This window comes from Ciconia boyciana, chromosome 12 (genome assembly GCF_034638445.1).
Source record: "Ciconia boyciana chromosome 12, ASM3463844v1, whole genome shotgun sequence".
Lineage (NCBI taxonomy): Eukaryota > Metazoa > Chordata > Aves > Ciconiiformes > Ciconiidae > Ciconia > Ciconia boyciana.
In genome coordinates, this window is record NC_132945.1 from 8780222 (window position 1) to 8804002 (window position 23781).

At 38.8% G+C, this 23781-nt stretch overlaps 1 protein-coding gene and 1 long non-coding RNA gene across 4 annotated transcripts; one reads left to right on the plus strand and one right to left on the minus strand.

Moving 5' to 3' along the window:
* Positions 1-521: 521 nt before the first annotated feature.
* Positions 522-17597, minus strand: HTATSF1 (HIV-1 Tat specific factor 1). 3 transcript variants are annotated; one of them, XM_072876793.1, is made up of 10 exons: positions 17168-17597; positions 13090-13294; positions 12727-12774; positions 11377-11531; positions 10165-10328; positions 8434-8533; positions 7839-7928; positions 7187-7324; positions 6585-6789; positions 522-556 (listed from the first exon to the last, which is right to left on the minus strand). In XM_072876793.1, the coding sequence occupies exons 1-10, from the start codon at positions 17333-17335 to the stop codon at positions 537-539; spliced, it is 1293 nt and encodes a 430-aa protein (XP_072732894.1). In that variant the 5' UTR covers positions 17336-17597; the 3' UTR covers positions 522-536. The 3 variants fall into 3 exon arrangements, with proteins under 3 accessions (XP_072732894.1, XP_072732892.1, XP_072732893.1); XM_072876791.1 differs by lacking the exon at positions 522-556 and adding an exon at positions 4243-5855; XM_072876792.1 differs by lacking the exon at positions 522-556 and having other exon boundaries at positions 4243-6789; positions 17168-17596.
* A 234-nt stretch (positions 17598-17831) lies between these two features.
* Positions 17832-20023, plus strand: LOC140658597 (uncharacterized). The gene is made up of 3 exons (XR_012044786.1): positions 17832-18236; positions 18352-18511; positions 19734-20023. It is a non-coding gene; the product is annotated as an uncharacterized lncRNA (long non-coding RNA).
* Positions 20024-23781: the final 3758 nt, after the last annotated feature.

Sequence of the window (23781 nt, forward strand, 5' to 3'; positions counted from 1 at the left end):
GGAGCTCACCATGAAACGGACTCAGCTCACCCCACACTACTCTCAGAATGGGTTAATTATGGCAAAATAGTGCATGTAACTGTCCAAGTTATTTGTCCTTCAGGTGGGCAAGGATGCATGGTCAACACAGGCTTAAGAGACATGGTTGTTGACTGCTCATCACAAGTGGCAGTATTTTACAGTATTTTTCACATTCCCCACGCTTGCTAGTACTATTAATTTCCCATCACTGTAGTATCAGACAGGGAACTCTCTGTTCTTTATTTCATGCAGCCCAAACCAGTTTTAAAAATAAATAAAATAAAAAAATTTCCACTTCCCAAGTATTAAGCAATAATTTAACAAGCAGGCATTATCTTTCATCAAGTATCTTTCAAATAAGGGAACATTTGAGAAAGTCAGTGAGCATATGTTGAAATTATCATTGAATCCTCCTACCTTAACTCACTGTCATGAGCAGTGTCACACCAGTAAGGTTTTCCAGATGTAGGATGGTCATGCTGTGTCCAACAGTTTGGGATCCTTCCCCCGGCAGGCTATGTGCACTCTGCAGTGACTACAGGAGGAGACAAGCAACGTTCATGAACTCCCTACATGCTTTCTAGCCTCTAGCTGTGAGTGAACTAGGCGTTTCCTTCAGCCTATCTGCTAAGAATGCATGAAATGCACTCCAACAAGTCAACCAGGTTAGGAGGTTTCAGGAATGAGGAAAATCGGATTCTAAGTAGGGTTTTTTTTATGACAATGTGTACACAATAAAGACGACAGTGTCTGGACTTCGGAAGAGTTTAGTGTAAGATGATAAACAAGTTATGGCAAAGAACCAAACTTGGCCAGGGTCAGAAAGGACTTTCCTATGCCAGGTTATAGCATATTCAGCATTAAGTGTGTAACTATAAACATCTGCAAGAAGGAAAAGATCACCTGTCTCCATCCATAAGCTGGATAACCAATTTTCTCTCTCTTCGTCACTGGATCTGTTTAAATGACTACAGAAATCTTCAGAAAATAGAAATACCATTCCTGTTCCGTAAGGGTGGTAGCAAGCAACAGATAGTTTGGGGGTTTTTTTGTAGTAAGTTTACCAAAATTACCAAATTGCAGCCATTCCAGAAATGCTGAATTAGGGTCAAATTTGTCAGTCTCAGCTGGAAAAATACACTGGGGAATGAGTCACCAAGCTGGTGACATTGTCTTTTATGCAGTAGCTTAAGAGTTTGTTTACTCACCCAGAAAGTAGGAGAGCACAATCCAATTCCCTCTGCCTAAATACGTATGAATCTGCCCTCTGCCATCTCCCAGAACAACTTAACTACTAGGCTGTAAGATTTCCTGGGACAGTGCTTAGTCTTTTACTGACACACTCTTTGCATAAACACATTTTCATTGAGACAGACTGGATTCCAGTCTATCAGCAGGGCAAGTGCCCTCAACATCAGTCATTCGTGCTTTGATCCCTTTTTCTAAACTGTTTCATACAGCAGAGATACCTTCTGCTAAAGCTTTTCAAGACCTCATTCAAGAATTTCCTCTTAGGTAGGCAGTTAAAGCACTCGTAAGGTTGTTAGAGGGCATCAGTTTAAAGCTCCTGGGTGAACACCCCAAAGAACTACTGGGTAAAAATGGGATCATCATCCCTATTCCTTTGTAGTTTATGAAACAACTGATTTCCAGTGCTCTTTAAGCATTCAAAATGTTAAGCCTTAAACAACAACAACAAAAATTTAAATCTTCATTTCTAACAATAAAAATTGAAGTTCTGCTTGTTCACCAAGAAGTCTGAAGTTCATACAAACAAACCCTGCGCACACAATCTCAATTGTAACTATGGTGTCTGCAGTCATTCCTCCTGCTCCTTTTCTCTTCATGCAGGGTCCATTAACACACCAAGCCAGAATGAAGTCTGAGACAAAACCCACGAAGAGGGAACAAATACCATGTCCCACTGTAAACACTTACAGTTCCAGCGACATGCCTACTGGACTCCAGTTGGAAAGCTCTGGCATGTTAACACATAGGCTTTATCAACTGAAGTCACTGGGCACCAAGTGCTATGCTATCTTTTACTGAAGAAAAAAGTAAGACAAATACATTATCTCAAAACTAACCAGAAAAGACTGTTTTGTTCATGAGTTTGTTTATTAAAAAGGTAGTATAAAACACAACCCCTTTAAGAAACAAAATTGAAGACAAATCAAGGGATTCTCAGATGCTGTCACAGGACTAGGTATTATTCAAATTATTTTTTTTTTTAATATTGGTTTTCTAAAGGATGACAATGATCAATGTAACTTACTGAAAGAAAATAACCTGTCAGAAAAATTGCAAGTCAACTTACTGAAAAGTTTAATCTAACAATATACTTTCATGTTACAGAATGAGCAAAAAACCAATTTGCTGCAAAAGATTTCATAATTCTATAAATATTTTACAGAACTTTCAGAGTATCCTGACAGTGAGACTTCAAGCCTTGTATAATGAGCACTAAATTACACACAAGTCAAATCAACACAAATACACAACTTACATAATTCATTTATCATACTGCAGTATGTTTCCTCAAATTCAGAAATAAAAATAAGAATTTAAAATCCAATTAAAATCTATAGGTAATATATTTTTTTTTAAGAATTTGATTAGGTTATACAGTTCAAGAATTCAGGGTATGGATATTGATTTTACTGGAAAATTTAAAGGCAAGTTTGGGTTTCTATGAAGCATCCAATACCTTTACGTTTTCTTAAGTGAATTAAGCTAAGTATCTGTAACTGTAAATAGATTAACCTTAACTGAATAATATCTACGACATGTTTTAGCTAAAATGCACTGCATTTAACATACTAATGTTTTAAGTGAATTGCAATCCTTATACAAAATGTAAATTGTACGAGGGACTGAAATTCAATTAAAAAAGTAATTAAAAAGTCAGCAGGAGAAACAGAGAAACATTTTGATGCAAAATGAAACTAATTCTCTCTTTACAGCTGTATATGAACATTCAAGAACCCGCTACAACTTACGTGCCTTTTCTTTTGGGGCTTTTTGTTTCCAGATGTCTACCTTGGCCATGCTCCTCAAACCATGTAATCTTTGATGAACACCTGTAACTCCGTACAGTTACCTTGCCAGCAAACCACTAAATAGCATTTGATTGTAAAGCAAACTACAAATATATCTTGAAGCTAAGCAACTGATTTTGTATTGCATGGTTAAGAAAGTGATTATGTATGCCAAATTATGCTGAAGTACCAGTTAGTTAATACTCTTTCCCTGCTGTTATATTTAAGTAGTTTCACATCCATTTTGTCACACTGTGCAAATTAGTAGAAACAGCTATTTCTCCAGTTCAAAACTGAGCAACAATGATTATCCACAAATTGTTTCAACCTGCTGCTAGTTATTGTTTTCATAATATACAGAGGGAAGGAGGCAGCTTTTCTTAAAATGAATCTCTCACCAAGCCATGGGATGAAGGAACATGCAGTATACTGGAACACTGGAATAGAACCTAAGAAAAATCAGGAACTGAGCAAAAAGTTTAATTTTGTCACTTCTAATGAGCAAGACAAATCATTAGAAAGCACTTTAATTAAAGAACAAATATAGTGAAAATTGCATTGGGGTTTTAACTTATCAATTTCTTTATGATGATGCTCAGTCAGAAAAAAATGTAAGTTTAAAAAGCTTGTTCAGCTTCAGATTTGTTAAAATTTGGTATTAAACTTTACTGCTCTATACTACAAGATTTTCATAATCATACTTCAAAATAGTAATTTTAACTTGTGAAAAATTTTATTATATGTTCAGATTAATTTATAAAAATTTGCATTATTTAAAAAAGGAAAACATCAAAAGAATTTGGTCTCAGTGAAAATCTGCTGAAAAGAAAGTCACAGCTGCATTAACCTCTCCATAGACTATTAAATGCCTCAATAACTCAATGAATAGTATATAAAAATATATTTTTACATTTTACTGGGGAATAACAGAGGTAGACGAAAGGAAAATACCAGTTTGAGTATAATGCCGCACTTCAGAACAACATATTTTCATGGAAAAACAGCTTTTATTTTCTTAAGAATCCTAGTTAATAGGAAAGCCAGGAAAGCATTTGGTCTCAGTCTTTGTCGGTGCTCTACTTCAGTGTGAAGTCTAGAGGAAAAGGTGAAAAGACTAACATCACGTTTGACTTTTGAAGCAAGCCAATCAAATTTGTACATCAATTGGAGAGAGGAAGGTTACTGCACATATAATGATTCTTTATTTTTCAAAGTCTTTTTTCAAACACTAACACTAACCTTATTTTTTATATCTGATACCATGATAAGGCTTCATAGAACTGTACAATATTTATACATTTGTCAATAGTTTCCCTATATCAGTTGCAATTCCACTGTAAAACAGGTGATTTAACTGTGTAGAGTGTTATATGACTAGGCTCTCAAAAAAAAAAAGCTAACAAAACACAATAGTCTTAACAGATCTAAAGCCTGGAGTCTAGAAGCTGGAAGAAAAAAGGAGCACTGAAAGCAACACCCACCACACTAAATTACATCCTTCATATGCCAAAACCTTCAGCCCTCAAAGGTCTGTGGTGCTTATTACCCATAAAAATAACTAAGGCAGAACCAACACAACCCACAGAGGTAATCCGAATATGCCACTACGTGCAGCTACACACCAGGCAGTATTTCAGAGTCCCTGAACTGTTCAAACACCTGTTTTGCTGAAACGTACAATTCGCACACTTGTAAAGATGAGAAAATGGTCTTTCTTAGCTGGCAAGAGTTACAGCTCTTTTTTATAATGCAACTTGAAATTGGAAATTTGTCACGCCAGCTTATAACGAGTCCCCAGACTTTTAAACCCTGAATTCAAATATCATCTCTGTTGTAAAACCAGATATTTTGTCACAAAAAGATATAATTTATAACCACAGTGGCAAGTGTTAACTTTGATGCTCTGGTTGGCATAGCTACCCATACATATCAATTACATATTTTAAAAAAACCCAAAACAAACTTAGTGTACCACATAGACTTCTGGAGAAAAATATAGATGGTAATCTCAGAGCACAAAGTTTGAAGATACCAATTTTCAGAGTATTCCAAATACTTCAGGATGGAAATATAAGAATTAGCATCTATGGTTTCTTGCAATCCAATATGCATTTAAAAAATTCAAAAGATCCTCCTTACAAATGTGCACTAGTAACCATCCATATGAACAGCATGCTATGAATTTAGCACCAATATTTTAATTGTTTAGTGCCTAAATCCATATTCTTCCATCCTTAGGTATGAAAATAACGGGATTCTAAATGAAGAATGACTATGCCCAAAACAGCTCCCCCAAAGTTATTTTTGAAAGCCTGCCACTTATTAAGATATCTAAAGTTAGAAAGTCTTCTAAATCCTTGCTTTTGGAAATATTTCTAAGAGGGATAGCATTTGCTTTTTCCATATAAAAGAATATTATTTGAAAGCATTTTTTCAAGCATTCTAACTTTTGCACAACAAACTGTAGTTCAAGTTGCCAAAAGCCTTTAAATTTTATAAAATATGGGAGATCCTCCCCACTTTGGAGAGCACATAAGGCTAAACTAAAATGTTGAAGAGAACTCACGCTCATCATCTAACAAAGTTAAACAAAAACCTTTACTGTAATATTAAAGCAAAAACTAAACAAAGCCAACACATCAATCAAAAGCCTATTTTGCATACCTACTGCATACAGACCATAAGAGTTTAAATCAGTCTTATTTCATTATGGCCTAGAATGTGTGTGCTCATGCATTTCTAGTCTCCTTGACATAATTCCAGCCTCAACAGAAGATCTAAGAATCAACAGAAGATCTAAACAGGGGAAGAAAAAAATAATTTACTGGATGCTGTGATTTAATAACATATCTTCACTCAGCTTGCCTTATGTTGGCTATGGCAACCTTGTTTGTTTTCCACTTCCTTTAAGTTTGCGACTTGGTACTACTCTTATCATTTGCTACTTAATGCATAGCAACATATCCAATGCATTCACCCTATGTGTATCACAGCATCTGTTCCGTAAAATGATCCAAAGTACTCAGGACAAGAATCATTTTTGAGGATGAGATACCGAGTTCCAAGGGGTACAGTAAAATTAACAGTAAAATCCACAAGTCTTGTAATAGCTTTGCATTACTTAATTTACACACAGTTACATGAACTTAAGAGTTGGAACATATTTCACACTTACATAAAGAAACACTGACAAGCATAGTTAGAACAAAAGAAGCCTGATGAGTTTTACTGCATTCTTGGCAACTTGAGTTACTTTACCTGAACAGCCAATTAATACAAACTTTTAGAATCTCATTAAATACTGCTTTTAATGAAAACGTCAAAGCACACAGTTGATGACATTCTAATATGCATATATTCCTATGAACATTGTCTGCAGTCACCCTGAAGAAAGGGATAAACTCAAACATCACCCTAAAAACCATGCTTTCATAAAGCATTAAAAATGTTATGTATCTGCTTCAACATCACTGCCTACGAGGCTGCTGTCTGTAGATGGAGCACCATCTTCATTAATGCCCTCACCATTATTCTCCCTCTTATGGGCTTCATCATTTACATCCTTAGATGTGTCATTAACTTTTGAAGGTTGTCTGCCTTCAGGCAGTTTAACGCTACTTGTTGCGGAATCTGAATCAGATGTAGGCTGCTGCTCCTTTGCATCAGGATCCTCTAAAAATGATCCCCACACCTTGAGCCTTTCTTCCCTTTCTCTTGCAGTCTCCTCCACCTATTAAAAATATGTTTATACACATCATTACAAAGTCATACTTGTAAAAATTAGTATTTACACAGATAAAATTATACAAACATTTATATTGCAGTAATATCTCAAGACTTCAATAGGCCCTGTTGACTGGGAACTAACGATCTGTACATACAGGGCTAATCCTCTAAGTTGACATCTCCAACACACAATTTTTAACATCAAACAGGGCCTTTAAATTTTTGCTAAACTGAATAATTAAGGATGATTTTTTTTGAGACATCCTAGCAGTTTTTGACAAGAAGCAAGATGGGGCAGGGGTGGGAAGGGTACGGGGATGGGAACACCAAGCACTTCTCAAATTAAAACAGATTTTCAGTTTGGAAGAAATATTTGATGAAATAGGACCATGAAAGGCTACCTGATAATCTGTTACACCATCCCATGTTTCAGCACTGAGCTGACGGCCACCAAACCACCTTCCATTTAGAGTTAGCTTGCACAGATCAGCTTCTGTTGCTTCTTTAAATGACACAGAAGCCACGCCATCAGGGTGTCGCTGTAAGGAGAGACAACTTCCATTTAATAGTTTTCTAAATAGTGTATTTATTCCAAGATCTTTTGGATTGTCTTACAAAAATCCACCAGGATATAGCTCCGTCCTGATCATACACAATCGTGTTTGAAAAACTAAATTTGCAAGTTTACACATTTTGTTCTATTGGTACACAAAACAGACTTTAACACAGAAAACAAACAAACATTTCAGCTAGTTTAGCTACAAATAAATGTATTTATAAACTTTCAAACTTGTGACATGTATCCAAGTTTGGATCAAGACATGTATCCAAGAAGAGACAGAGTTTCCCTTTACATAGGCTGAAGTAGATAGGTGCTTAAAAATTAATTTCCAAAACAGCTAATTTTAAAATAGTGGAAGATTAGGTCAAGTTTCCATGGAATAAACATACAAAACCAAATAAAAGCTCCACTCATATTTAAAGAATCCTAAATGTTTTGGACATTTACACATCACATCAATTCTGCCAACACAACCTGTAAAAAATACCTACATCAAAGATGAGAACCTTCTTTACTTGACCAAACTTTTCACACTCTGTCCGCAGATCTTCTCTGATTTCATTTAGGACTAAGGGATCCTCCTGCAAAGCAATCACACAGATTAGATTAAACAGAAGCACTTACTTCTCAGCTTTATTTTTGCTCAATCACCAATGGAACGCATCTGCCAATCTATTAAAAGTTCATAAATTAAGTGTTGTTATGCTGCATTTTCAAAGCCACTTGCGAGTTGGCAGACAGTCCTTATTTGAATTTAATAAATGCTACTTATTAACAAGGCTTTTGTGCTGGCTTCTCCATTCTAACACAGTTACTGTCTACTCCCCTTTCCATCCCAAAAAGGAATAGTCAGGATACACACAGTGAAAAAGGCCAATTTGAAAAATATGTATCTTTGTCTTGCTTTTTGGAAACAGATGAATGAATTTTAAAGAAATGCTTGGCACAGGAAAAAAACCCTGCCCAAACAGTAAGTTTAATTTTATTCTCATCTGCCTAGAATTTTGCTAAAATTCTTATGGCAGAAAGTTCAGACAATGCTAACTACAACAGCACAATTTACAGTAGCAAACTGCATCTTCCTACCTCAAAGTCCTTTGGGTGAAACATATTCCTGATAATAACGATGCGTTCATGTCGCATTCGAGTTGCACCATCTTTCTTCTCAGGCCTCCAATCCAGCTGTCTAATGAAATGAAGCAACAGTAAGAAGATATTGTTGCGGCTCTCTTCAGTTTCTACAAGTATTTGTTGAAAAAAAATCATTAATTTGGCATTTCTTGCAATACATCAACTAAAACATGTATTTTGACACAAAGAGTTAAGTTACTCTTCTAAAAAATGCAATAATAATCCAGTTTTACCACTTCTCCTACAAAGCAGTTGAGGTGTTAAGGTACTTAAATGCTCAGAGGGGCTATAAATTATCTTAAGAATCAAAGCATTTTCTTAAACATTGAAAAAATAATCTTCAAGTTTTAATTCCTTCCTAATATCATCTCAGCTACAGGAACCAGCTGCTGCCAAGTATAATAAAAATGTCAATATTTTACCATTTTTTCCTAACTTATTTTGTAAAAAAGGAGATCCACTATTCCCTTTGGTAAAATTTAACTGCTTTTATTTCAACAAACATGCAGTAGCACCTTGAGTCTTACATAGGCATTGCTGCAAGATGTATTTTGTTCCACAGTGTACAGAGCCACTGCCACAAACTAGCAATGTAACTCAGGGCATATGTTCTATGACTTTGCCTTCTCACAAAAAATGACTTCCGGTAGCAATGCCTACTTCATATCCTATTACAAAAAAAGGACACATGCACTTACACTTCTAAATCTCAAATCTTATATTTGCGGGGAAAAAAAATCTTGTTTAAGTTCCTTCTTGTATCTGCTACTTCAGCTGAAGAAAACCTGGATTTCCAATGAAGGTAGCAGCAAGTAAATTATGCTCTTCAACTCAAATGGAACACCAACTGAAGTCAGTTTATTCACACAAATTGCTGTCAAATGCAAGTTCATTATTTTCATACTTCTCTCTCCACACTGGAGACTTCTTATAGCAAGAACTGGCAACGTATCTCTGAGGCAGACATATTTCACGCTGCTTTTATTTTTAATTGATAAGATGTCAAGTAGACTTTGTTCCCTTTAACTATGGCAAAATACTTTTGCATTACTATTTAAAATGTTTAGTGGAATGCTGCTTTCATTAAAATATTAAGTCCTATATACTTCAAACATTTTTCTTCTTTAATCTGCATCTTCTTGGTTCCAAAAGGCAGAAAAACAATTTTTAAGCGACAAAAGCAATGAATCTAGCTACAATTAAAAAACCCAGCATATCTCATACCAGAGAGAGAGGTCTGGGGGAAACTTCAGAGATATTTTAGTATTTGCCCCTATGGAAGCTAGCATCTCTTGTCCTTTGCAACGAGCAAAGTATGGTACAACATGTGGACACCCAGAGTGTTATTACCTTAAAAAAGTAAGCCTAGATATGGTGACAGGACTTGCACACTCTCACAAACTGGGGGGGGGGGGGGGGGGGGGGAAGTCTTTTATCTCCCCAGAGTTGTAATACTTTCTTCTATAACTGAAAAGCCCTTGGTTCCCTACATATTATTTTAATGTGTCAATCATGAAGTTCCTTATGCCAACATTTAATTTAGGGGTTCCTCCCCTCCAAATGTGTATTATTTAAGCTATTTTGCTGTCGATTTTTGCATAACTTAGCACTGCGTTTGAAAGAAAGCAGCTTTACTAAAAGCACTTAGAATTCAAGCAATGTTTTACTGAAATAAAAAATACAAACTTCTGCTGTTGAGACAACTTCTTCTTGTAGTCTTTACATTTCTTCTTCTTTTTGCTTGCATCATACTCCCCCTTCAGTTGAAACTTTGCAACTTCAACGTGCAATTTATAGCCTCTAATTTCTGCCTCATCCAGAAGTCTCAATGCAAGTTGAACTGATTCTCTCTATTTGAAGATAAAACAGAACACAAGCTTTAAAACACATGGCACAGTCAAATTATTCCAATAACACTTAATTAAGACGATTGTGCTAAGAATCAATTCCCTGTCACTGAAAACCATAATGCCACATCTCTTCCAAGTCTCTTGACACACAGTTGGCAATGTTTTATCAAAACCCCATTATTTCTTCACCACTGTTATAGCAGATTAATGCTCCCAAAAGCAACTCCATACATTTCATTCAAATATGTCATAAAAACTAATCTGCAATGGTCAAGCAAGCTGATGTACTTAAAAGCAAGAATAAAAAAAATTCAGGGGGCTGACTTTCTATAAAGCTTGTATCACTTTTCCAAGAACAGCAGACATTGAGGTTCTTAAGTAATTTTTAACGTTTTCCTAAAAGTCCTTTAGAGTGCACGCTGTCTTTATACTTGTGCACTAAACTGCCCTAACTACTAAAATTACAAAACTAGCATAGACTACAAGGCAGTTGATATAGTACTGCCTGATGCTTCTTGCAGAATTAAAGCAGATTGCACTTGCAAGCACTAACTTTCCAAACGATTCACAAGTGAAACAAATGAAGGAAATAGTACTGCAGCCTAAACTTGTATAGGTTAACATAGAATGCAAGAACAGTTCTGAATCTAACCAGTTCTCAATTAAAAGCTGTAAATACAGACTACAGTATGTTCCTTCCTGTCTCGTTATTTCTTTATTCTTGGTCACACAGTGGCATATTTTCAAAGTAAAAGGTGAAGAGTGCCCCATTTCACCCCATAATCACTGGCACTCACGACAGGAACACGTAGAGGCATGTTCAGCAGGTGTTATGGACATTATCAGGAGGAGGGTGGGGGTGGATAAGAGGAAATGAATGAGGTGCACAAGCAGATAAGTGGGCAGTTCTGGAATAAATCTTTAAAACAGACACCTACATTTTAAGTTACATTCTAGATATTTCAAGAATCTTCCAAATATGACTCTGAAACATTGGTCACAGTTATCTTCAACAGGAAGGAAAACTGCATTTCAGTGCACCACTGACCTTTAGATAGCAACAGAGGCCATCTCCTTTAAGATTTCCTTCCTTATCTTTGTACAGTTTGATTTTGTGTTCTTCTGTCTGAGGATCTCGCATAATGATACCACATTTTGACATGACTTGTATAAATTCATCTTTTGTAATGTCTGGAGGTAAACCTGCAAAATAAATTAAAACAGAAGGCTTGAGTATATTCAATTTTTTTTAAAACCTCATTAGAACAAAAACCCCACAGTGTTTCTTTAAATGAAAGATATCAAACTTAAGGATGAAATTTTACATACACCGTGTAAGAAACCACTGCCCTTGGGACCAATATTTTTGACATTACCATTTAAACATTACTTCGTACCAGTATTTTGAAAATCCTTTTACTTTTTAATAGGTGTAACATACAGCAACATCTTTGTGCTCCCTAACGTGCAGACCTAGAGCTTTAGTGCTATACATGATACTGACATTGCAGTGGACACAATGGCCTAGGGAAATGTAACTGTCCTGCCCAAGTTTTAAGTTCCACTGCATCTCTAGGGATAGGAGACAAAAAAACCACCCCAACCTATGAACAGACAGCTATTTTCTCCACCCACAAATTCGACAAAAAAGACCAACTGACAACGTATGGAGTTTTTAAAGTCTGAACTTTGAATTGAGGACAAGGAAAAAAAAAAATGGAGGAGAAAATTATGTGAATGTTCCATGCTAGATTGGCCTGGATCAAGATTTTTGAGAATTCAAGTGTGTGCATTTCTGTGACTGCTCAGAACCACCAAATGCACCTTTGTGTATGCACCTAAAGACAGCATCCCAACATCCAAAACAGGTAGAGAAATACCATAATAAATGCACAGATAGTTTCATTTGAGCTTCCCCATTACTTGCTCATTCTATTCCCAGATTTTTTTTTTGTACTTACTGTTTCCTCCTTATCTAATAATTTAATTATGTATTTATAAAAGCAAATAAAAATTAAAGATTAAAATACTAAGTGATGTGTGTAGCCAATGCACTACCTCATTATAAACTTGTTCTCATTATCCTGTTCCTCAAGAGCTTGCAGAAATTATTTTTCTTGGCTGTAGCTTACTTAAAGAAAAACAGTGACTTGGCTGACACAGGTCACAGAACATCACATTTAAAAGATAAAAGCATGGAATATGTCCCTTATATTACTTTCCCACCTTTCCCACATCTGCAATTTAAAGGTCACAATGGCATTATGCAGTCAGGAACACAACATTAAGTAGCTTGCAAGTGGCAGACCGCACAGATAATATTAGAAGTCAGCAAGACATATACGAGTCTCTTTTACCATCTTTAGCTCAAAGTAGATAAAAAAATGCTATTACTTACCAGTCACATAAACATTTGTGTTTCTGTCTTCTTCAACATGAAACCATCCTAAAAACAGATGTTAATTCAGTTATGCCAATATATTAAACATGGGAGCATACACTAATGTTCACATTCCATCAGATTTCTAAGAATTTTAGCTTGCCCACAGGAAAAGCTCTGAATACGCCTTAATTTGCTTTTTTTCCACCTTGTGTATGGACTTAGGAGGATACTTAGGGAGTACCACAGAATTTTAAAATAATTCTGGAAATTTTCAGAACAACCTGTATCTTTGCTGTACGTAACACTGAGCAATTGCCAGTTTCCACTCAGTACTACACAGGTTGCAGCCTACACAGAGGGAAACCCGTTGTCACTTACCTGGCTCAAGCTTCCGTTTTTCTGCTTTTTGTTTTGGATCCGTTTGTTGTGGTCCTTTCTCATTTGCTGATGGTTGTGTTCCTGATGTCTTAGAACTTACTGGTTGCTTACTTTCAGTTGCTGTGCCAGAAGCAGATGAACTGTCTGTATCATCTGCATGGAAGCCATAGTTGGCATGATACGTTGCCAGGAAATCTTCTGTTATCTGAGAAGAAATGAGGCAAATTAATCCAAAATTTCAAAGAACTATAAATTCAGGTTTGTAAGTGTTTTATGTTACTGCATTCATGATGGGCATTTTCTAATCTGGCAACACAGAAAATAACAGTATTTTAAAACTGGTTTTAAATCATCTTTGTAAAGCCATACGCACAACAAAAGAATCAGTTCAGGCATTACCTGAACTAGATTAACATACTAATCCCATACAGCACATTAAGTTTAAATTTAAAACAAATATTTCAGAAGTTCTGCCTTTTTCCAAGCAAAACTTTCTGCTTTCAACATAAATTGGATTTGCCTGAAGGACAGAAACCAACTGCTCCTGACCATGTTGAAGAGATAAAGTGACACTGAAGGTAAGCCAACAACTTATCCACAGATGATGAATGACTGACATTTGTAGGCATCTGCCTTTTCATATAAATATTTTCAGAGATGACACATATTTGTGTTGATAGACAATAAACATTGCACTTAGATGGAGACACATCTTAACACTGTTTATAAGGCCGTATACTCTACTTTATATCCTACTAATAGATAAATAATTAGCTTGCTTTTTTCTAGAGAGAGACTACGTTTGGATAAAATATAAGATTGGCTAATGTCTATCTTTTAGAGACCAAAACAAAAAACCCCTACAAATTACACCCCCCAGTATTTCCAGCCAGTTAAATTTTAATACTAGCCACCAGCAATAATGTGCAAAGAGATAATACATCATAGCTGATTTTGCTAGCATCCCTGCACTATGAAGTACTTTCTGAAGTTACACACTCTGAAATGATTTATTCCCAAAGCTGAGCCTTAACCTTTGAAAATTTTATCTGACTCTGACCTGTGCGGCACTTGCTTCATCTGTATTCAAAAGGGAACAAAACTTAATGTCATTAAGCTATTGTAAGAGAGCGGTACAACAGACAGTAGTAAGTGTCAATGATAACAATGCAATCTCTTATCTTCCGTAGTGATGGGAAGCTTGATATTTCAACCCTAAGCTTTTATTACGACAAATCAAAGATGCAGAATTGACAGTAACAGGCTTGTCATGAATAATGCAAGATGCTGTGGAGCCCCATATACCTTAGAAGTTTAGCATGAAATAGCTCCTACACTAAACAAGATTTGCAACACACCTCGATCAGGAATGTAAGCAGCTGCTCTTACAGACGTGACATAACACAATGCCAAGAGAAAGGAAGAGTACAACCACCTTTAGTGAAGAAAAGAATACTTCATGTTCTAACAAGGTTCCTTATACTGGACACTAGCAATCTTAGCAAATCCTTAGTTTCACAGTTGATGAAATCCAGAGAATTAAGCTTTTGCTTTCTGGTGAACAATATTATTCATTTTCATCAGAGAACCTACTGATAAATTAGTGATTAAACCTGCAACAACTAGCCACCTTCCTGCAGCAGTATTATTTTTCAGCTTCGGGAGAACCCCATTCTCATGTAAAGCTAAATTTATTCTTAGTAAATTATCTACCATGGACTGTCAAATTTTGCCAGTCATAACGAAGATTTTTTTTTTTCCGTAATATGCTATCATCCTACCATATATACCATTACAACTACTTCATTTTAAAATGTGTTTTCGCAAGCATAAAGGAACTTACACAAGTATAAAGGCTTTTATTGGAACTTATGTCATACCATGCCTGCATGGAAAACAAGCACTCACAGAATTTCTTACTTGGGGCTTCAATCCAGTTCTGGTGGAGAACATCACAGAAAGAGATCAGTTCTACCTCCATACCCACACAGCTGTACAGTTTGGGGCAACTAAGCATATAGGAAAAGAAAGACCATACTACAGGACATGGTAGCATGTCATCAACTACTGGTCACACTAAAATGGAAAGGAATAGATTAACCAAATGAAGAACAGATACCCTACACCTACAGAAGACATGCAATGTCTGTTTTTTCATAGCAAGTGATGAAGGAAGGCACATTAATTCAACATATGATTTTGTGCTATGTCTGTGAAGGACCATAAAGAGTTGGTATCCATCAATACAGTACCATTGAAAGAAAAATCATTAAATAATACACAAAGTTGCAATCACTTTTATGAAATACTTGACTGTCTCCAAATTTTCCTGAGGAATGTTGACAGTTAATATCACTAACTTTTTGCACTGCTTTGAAACATGCTTTAGTAGAAATTCAGCAGACACTCTATTCCCAAAGTAGAGTAGTGGTGCAATACTAGTCTGTAAATGACGATTACTTAGACCAGTCAGAATATTTTAATCTTTTGTCAGAGAAAGAGATAGGAATCTTATTACTGCTCATGGAGTAGATAAAGAACTACAACTTCTGGCTCCTGTGGTCTCTTAAATCTATTTTGATAAAACACTCTGTTGAATAATCATCAGCAAAATGAAGTAACCTGAAATAGTATGATATCTAGCTCAGTGATCTATAACACATAGTGCTTCACACTGATTCTTTACCAACTTCTACTATACATCATATTTGCTAATGAACTTTGCTGTTCCTATATAATCTGTCCAACCCTTAATGTTATCTCCTCTCCAAGATGGAAATTTGAGATAAGAAAGGCATTTAGGAAAGGCCAATGCTTCCAAGAAGGACAGATACATAAAAGAACAAAATAAAAGAACCCTTTTAAAAGTTACTGTGCTTACTGGATATAGCACTCCACAGGGAGCCAGGGATACTCAGTTCTCCACTGCTCCACTTTGTGAGTCTGGATTTTTCACATGTTTTTACCCCTCCGTAAGCCATCTGCTACATGGACACCTTACTAGGTTTACACACATATAAACTTGGCACTACAGGCTTCATTCTCACTCAGATTCTCTGAATTGCAATGAATTCAGAGTCACAATAAGAACCAACACATTACATTTATGAAATATATGCTATAAAATATCTTCGTATCTGTATATTAAGTAATTGCCCTCATTTATTGTTACATAGGAACAAAACTATTTCACTCGCAGATCAGTATATTGGCTCAACACATGAAATCTATGTCCCCTCTCACCTTGAAGAGCCACATTGTTATAGCAAGTTCATTTTTTACACTTAAAATATTTAATTAAAAAAAACCAAGATGAAAAACTGTAACATGTTTCCATTCTGGGGAATGCCTCTAAGCCAAACACACTTAATTTTCAAGTGCATTTCCAAGATCTAAGGAGAGAGAACAGGACATCTTGACGCATGCATCGTTTTCAGAGAATAATAAAAGAGGGGTATACTAGTCCATTTTCACCTAGACCTCTTCACAGACTAGTTCACTTCTTCACTGCCAAAAGAAAGACAAAGATCACCGCAGCTTCTGTGATTAAAAAAAACCTAAACATGTCAAACGCAGTACCGATTCGTTAAGATCCACAAATATAACTGTGACTTCATGCCAGGCCCGAGCAGCTCTACAGATTCACAGCCAAGGCGCAAAGCCAGCCTACAGCTCCTCACAACAAAAGAGCAGAAAGCAGCCGGTAAGGTTACAGATGGAAACAAGGCCAGCTGCCGTGGTTTTGCCTGTAAAAAAAAGAGTGTTTCAGCGCTACAGAGGCTTTGCAGCAGACATCTACTTGGCTGAATCCAGACAAGTGAGCCACCTCCGTGCTGAGGACTCCCAACATCAACTGTTCTTCTTTCTCACCCCTCCTCGGGGAAACTTCGGCATGCCACGGGGAAAGAGCTGCCCCACGGCGCTCCGCGGGCGGAGGGAGAGGCACCCCGCGAGGCCCCCCCACAGCGGGCCGGAGCCCGCCAAGGAGGCCGCTCCTCACAACGGGAAGGGAGGAGGGAGCGCCGAGCGGGCCCGCCCGCCCGCCCTCCGGTAGCGCTGAGGCTCCCCCCGCACCCACCTTGGGGAACCAGGCCTTCTTCTCCCGGTCCCACTCGTAGGCGGCCCCATCGGCCGGATCCACGTACGTGAAGGGGTCGGACTCGCCCTCGCCGCCGGGCTCGGCCTCGTACTGCTGCTGGAGCTGCAGCTGCCGGTAGAACTCCTCGTTCCCGTCCTCACCGCTCATCCTGCCCCGTTCGGTGGGGAATGGGGTGGGGCGGGGTGGGGTGGGGCGAAAACGCCCGCACCGGGCCTAGGCACAGGCACCGGCACCGGCACCGGCACCGGCACCCGCGCCGCCGCCTGAGGCGCCCGCTCGCCCCGCCCCTCTCGGCGGCGGGGCCGGGGAGCGCGCGGGCACGCGCAGCCGGGAGCGGCGGGCGCGCGCGGACCCCCTCCGCCTCACGCGGCCGGTGACCGTCCCAGAGCCCCGCAGCGCGCAGGAGCGGAAGTGGACACCCGCCCGCGTACGGGATTTTTTTCTCCCTCCCGCCCCTATCCACGCCGCAGCCACTGAGCTGTAGGCTGGCTGATCACGTGGAGGGCGGCGGAGCCAATGGGGAGAAGGGCGGGCCCTTCCTGCAGAGGGGTGGGCCCTTGGGGCTGGGAGGGGCGCGCGCGGCAGGGGCGGGGCTTGCGGTGCCGCCCGTGGGCGGGCCGAGGCCTGCAGCGGTGGCGCAGCTTCCGAGAGCGGCGCCGGCCGGGGGCTCGGGCTGGGCTGGGCCAAAGGCGGTGGGCCTCCTCGCTGCTGCGCACCGGCCTCGCTCCTTTCCCTTAGGCTGCAGCTCTGTTTCACCACAGGCAGGGCCTTGGCATGAGGGTGGCTGGCCCTGAGGCCCTGGGCTTGAAGACCCTTCAGGGCCTGCTGTGGGTGGGGAGCTGTACCTAGACGGGCCTTGCGTGGGGGCTGTTGAAGTTTTACTTGTGTGATAGAATAAAAGCCTGCTAAGGGGCATGAAGCACTGAAAGTACTTCCTCCTGTGATACTTTTCTCTATTGTGCCTTGGGCAACAGTGAACAGTCAAGTTGATGCTGTCAGTTGAGGTGCTGTGCAGCTAGCTGGCCGTCATCTGTCACTGAGACTGAAAGTCTGTTTTCATATCCTACTAGAGGCAAAGACAAAACCAAAAAGAGGTGGATAACACTGAAATGGCATGCTAAATGTCAAAAAAATAATTGATTCTTGCTCCTCCCTTGGCACAGGTTGCTGGTGCAAATGGTTTGACCAATTGAAGCTCCAGGGGAGGAGCAGCCGCTGCTCGGCTCTACCCCAGTGGCACAAGTGTCTGCTTTCCACAGAACAGGGGGGTGACAGGCTGAGGGCATCCAGCTACGGCTGTTGCGCTCCCTTCCCAAAGGGCTGGTACGTTGGTACAATGCAAGGGATGAGGCTTGTCTTCAAAATTTTGAATTGGTTTGCATTAATGAAGCCTGCAATTAGTTATCCATCAGTGTAGTACTGTATCTGTGGTTACTTAAATATTTTAAATAAAATTTCCTTATTCGAGTCAGTTCTTTTAAAAGACCTTCATTCAGTGCCATCTAGTGGTTTTCACAGTGTAATCCAGATAGCGTTACATCAAAAACAAACCTAATTGCTAAAGTATGTATTTAAAAGTATTTTTATTTAGGGGATGAAGAAGCACACTGATTAGGTTTTGTTTTGCAAAATTTAGCCTAGAGCTATAAACCCCAGGTATTAAAACAGTGCATGTGTTTTAAATGAAAATTTAGCTGAACAGCCCCAGTGAAGCTGGCAGTGGCTGGTTGCCAGTGGCAAAGCAATCTTTCCACTCAGAAATGAAAATGATATTAAGTAGAGAAGTTTTCTGGAACTGAGTATTCCAGGAACAAATATATCTTTACTGTCATACAGACTGGAATGATAATAAAATCAAAGACACAGTCCTGAGCTTGTGAAGCTCTGTAGGGAGAGACCGACATCAGCTAACAGGCTGGTCAACAGACCGTCAGATGAAATTGCTGAGGATATAAATATAGACTTCTAGTAACCTTTGGCTGATACACAGAGAACATCCAGCCTAGTTAATGATATCTTTCATGCTTCAAGAATTTTCTCTTGGCAGAGCTATTACGATAGTTGTCCAAAGATTGTTTTGTGATCACTTATAAACTGACAGCTTAAGAGACGTTTGTATTAGCTCTCAAATAGGTATTGGATTTTGGTGAGGAGCATGAGAGGCTTAACATAAACTGTGCTTATAAAAATCGGAATTTGATATATGTTTGGAAGTAAGATAATCATAGCCTTAAATATTGTAAGAGTGATACAATTTAAGTCTTAAACTGCTTGTTTGATTTTGGCAGAGTTTTTTACATTCATAACTGAGCAAATGTCGTGAAGTCTGTGCCCACGCAGTACAGATTTCCCCAGTGTGCAGATCTGCCTACAGCAAGTCACTGGGGCACTGTCCTGGGGAGTAGGAGATCCAAATTTAATCTCAATCCGATGGAAGTGAGAGCATGCTTGTGTGCAGCAGGGTTAGTGCATGGTAAATCTGATCTGCACACTTTAATGTAGCTATGAGGACAAACTACCTCAAATTCCCTCACACTTTCCGCAGATAACAGCATGCGTGACGGCAGCTACTGCGGCACAGCTTCTTACCGTGTCACCACCATCTGTTCTCTTCCTCTTCAGTAAAGACAGCGCAGTGAGCCAGCCCAGGGAGCTGACTCGGCTGGAAACTCGTCATTTTGGGGGCTCAAGACAGCTTTCCTCTCAATCACATCCTTGAAACGATACAGTTCATGGCTGCACAAGCACTGCTGCTGCAAGCTGCATGTTCTGGAGATGGTGTGAAGAGCTCGAGCATTACACAGCTTGGATCAGTCTAAGCTGGCAAGAAATGCTGTTTTAAATCCTAACAAAATGTCTCACAGTAGATATTAAAAGGAGTCATTAGCATGATGATTTTGTATCTGTGTCTGGCTCTTCTATGTGATAAAAGGCAATCTTGGTTCATCAGAGCTGATTGTTGGTCTAGAGATACAACCTACTGAAAGTACCGAAATCTGAGTTTCTGTAAAGTGGTGTTTTGCTATCTATTAGAGGGGAACCAGCAATTCACTAGCTAATACTTAATTAGGTGAAGAGTTAACACCCTTTTCTTAAGATGCTTTGTTACGTTAAATCAAGGAGGTAGTAACTAGTGGTTAAGTACAGAGAGATTACTCCTCTTCGGGCTTTCTGTGGGGCTGGAGCTTGTAGCTGTTACACAAACTAGTGAGAGTGAGGAGGAGTCCTCACGGCGCAAAAACTGACAGGACCAGATCCAGATGTGCTAAAAATTCAATACCCTTTCCTATGCTGGCAAAGGAAATTCCACAAAACAGTTCACCTTGCACTGAGGGGACCGTCTGTGGCAGAGCCCATAACTAACCGCTGATTAGAGCCTGTATTTTTTTAATTGTAAGTACCACTGATTGAAAAGTGTAAGTGCTGTAGCTGTATGTAACTTTAGGTTATTCTTTAATTGTCATATTCTTAGCAGAAACACATGAGTGTCAGCGGGCAGCCCATATTTAACTATGTAAAATAAAACAATACTTTATATGAAAAAAGGAGGGTGAGCTTTAAAATGGCTATAATTTCATAACTGATTTTAATATTCTGTGCCATTTGCTGGGGATGCAGTCTGTTACACTATATCCATGCTTTGACAAGGTTCTGTTCATTTTTGTGGATTTTTTTTTTTTTAAACTAAACCAGAATCTCGTAGTGACAGCAGAAATTAGAGTACTGATACTAAACCTGCTGCTAATGTGAACATTAATTGTTACATTTGTGTGTATTAAAGCTGTTAATGTGTACATCTCATTCACAAAACAAACTGTAAAAAGGGTACATCCTAGAAATCGCATTTACTTACTCAGTAAGACTCCACATGAACAAGACCTTTGATGGAGTCTTGCCTTTCAGTATTTTGTGCCTTTTTCCTACCTGTTCTTTCATTGTGGATATAAATAGTAAAACCCTAATTATTCATGCCAATTCTTTGCTAAATACCACTCAATATTTCTGTAAACAGACATTATTCCCATATGCTCTTATAGAATCACACTTGTGTTACCTAGGGGTGAAAGAACTGGTTTTTGGAACACTGAGAAAAGATTGCAAAGGAAACAACCCTTTTCCCCTAAATCCAGTTATGGTAATGTGGAGACATTTTATGGATAATTATATTGGGGGAATAGATGGAATGAATAATATCAGATTGTTTAGATAAAAATAAATGTGGACCAATATATCACGCCAATACAACGTCATGAAGATTTGAAAGTACAGAATTATAAAAGCGTAAAGTACACAGAATAGTTAAATTATGGCTTGAAATATTGCCAGTCTTTAACCAAAACGTGCAGCATATAGCAAAAGCATCAATTTCGTAACAGGATATATTAGCAATAGATAGACCATCCAGTCAGAGGAGTAGTTACACAAGCAAAAAGTAGCTGCATGCAAAGCAAGGAAAATGGTAAATTAGGAAACTGGGGGTTTTAAGGGCTACTGTGAGGGCGTAGCCAAGGATTTTGCAGTGGGAAGTTTGTTTTCCAACAGAGACAAATTGTGAAGTCCAGAACCGTGGCAGATTTGTTTTCCAAAGGCTTTAATAAGCTGGAATAAAGAATGATGTAAGGAACTGTAATGTTTGTTGATTTTTGTTTTGTTTAGAAGTCCCTATAGTAAGATCCAGGAAGATAAAAGTAGGCTCACAAGTGTGTAGGCTTATTTACTTATTTCAGTCGCACCCTGCAACTCCATTAAGAAAAAAGAGAAGGGGAAAATATCAGTGCAATATGTTTGTTATATTTGTACATAGCTCACTACCAGGGAATGTGTTATATTAAGACAAAGAGAGTAAAATAAGGTTTCTGGAGTCTGCTTTGCCATAAATTGTATTTCTGTGTTGTTACATTTCCATTTATTTCAGTGGTGCTATCCTCGTGTACAACAGGTAGAATAAAAGGGAGAATCCCTTTGAAAATTAGTGCTTATAGCCTTGTGGCTTGTAACATGAAGAGTGTAGTAAAATAAGGCCAGGCCTGATGGGATTAAAATGGACTGTCATTAAACTGGTTTAAGATAACAACAGAGGTTGTACTCCAATGCCCTTGGGATTTATAGTTTGGTTTTATTATTCTGATTAGGGCAGTCAACAGAGAGAGACTGCAAATAGATTTTCTCATCTTATAATGAACTCAAATAATGGTGCATGGATGGATGGATTTCCAACCGCGTGTTGTTAGGGGCTCTGTGCAGCTGGAGGGGCGTTATGTCTTCAAGGGTTAGTTAAAATTGAAACTTCTGTGACTGACAGCACTATTTTGTTTAATTCATATGTTGCAACCTCTCTTCTATACTTTAACGCACAAATTCTTCTTTGAGATAGAAGTCCCTTAGTTTAAGCAATGGAAAATCTATTGTGTTTTCTATCACCAGCGCCCACAGGACAAAATTTTGGTTCAGGGTACACAAAATTCATAAAAATAAGTGTCATTCAACATTTTTGTCATGTGGGGTAGGAAGAGTTGCCTCCTGTGTTTCCTGATGGGAAGACAGTCTGTGCCAGCGGTGCTGTGGAGCTTTTTAGGGATGCACAGGCTGCCCATGATAGGCTGTCACTGACTTGCTTCTGCATGCGGAGTCATAAAATCAGTGGATTTGAGATTAGAAGGCCTATCTCATAATGACAGTCTATCCTAATATTAAAAAGGGATACTACTTGAATAACTTGAAGAATAGAAAATTAGTGCAATAGAAAAATCCAGCTCTCTCAGCCTGCTTGAAAATGTGCAGACCACTTAGATATGACCACGTACACTACAGCAGGAGTGGATCTGTGGAGGTAAATGGTTAATCTGACCCCCCATGCCGTACACTTTTGGGGGCTTTACTTCAAACTCACTCTAGTCTGGTTCCGTGGACTGGACGCACAGTTTCATCTGAGAGAAATCCAGGCTGTGCACTCAAGACCACTCTGGGAGATGGAGCAAAGTAAGGCAGGAGGGGACGTTTGAGCAGTTCACTTCAAAAGTGCACTGTAGATCCAAACTAGAACTCTAATACAGATCCACCCCAATTTCTTGATGTTAAATTGCTGTAACAATAAAGAACTCTGCACTGTTGAGATGTTTTACCCATAGATCGCAAAGAATTTTACAAGTGTGGTTAAAGATGATTATAGCTTTTTAAGAGCGATGATCACCTGCTGGTTCCCTTGACTTCCTTAGGAACTGAGAAGGGCATCTCTTTACACAGCAGTCAGCTCTTACACAGAGTTTCAAAGCAAGTCACTGACAGAGCAAAGGCTAGTGTGGACCTGGCCCATAATGCCTTTTTTTTTTTTACTACACCGTACTACAAGTCTTAGCTTTCTTTCATTTTAGCATGCTTTCTGATGTGTTTACCAATTTTTAACATTCAGAACAAGAAAAGAAATAAATCAAAAATCTGCCTGGTTGATCATGTTATGAAATACATGGTTTTGCTTGCTTGCTGTAGTTGCAAGTACTTGACAGAGGGAGCCCTCAGTCACAAGTCAAAGAACAAGTCGCTAAGAACAAAACCATCCTCACAGCCAATTCTCGCACCAACTGTGCTGACTCCTG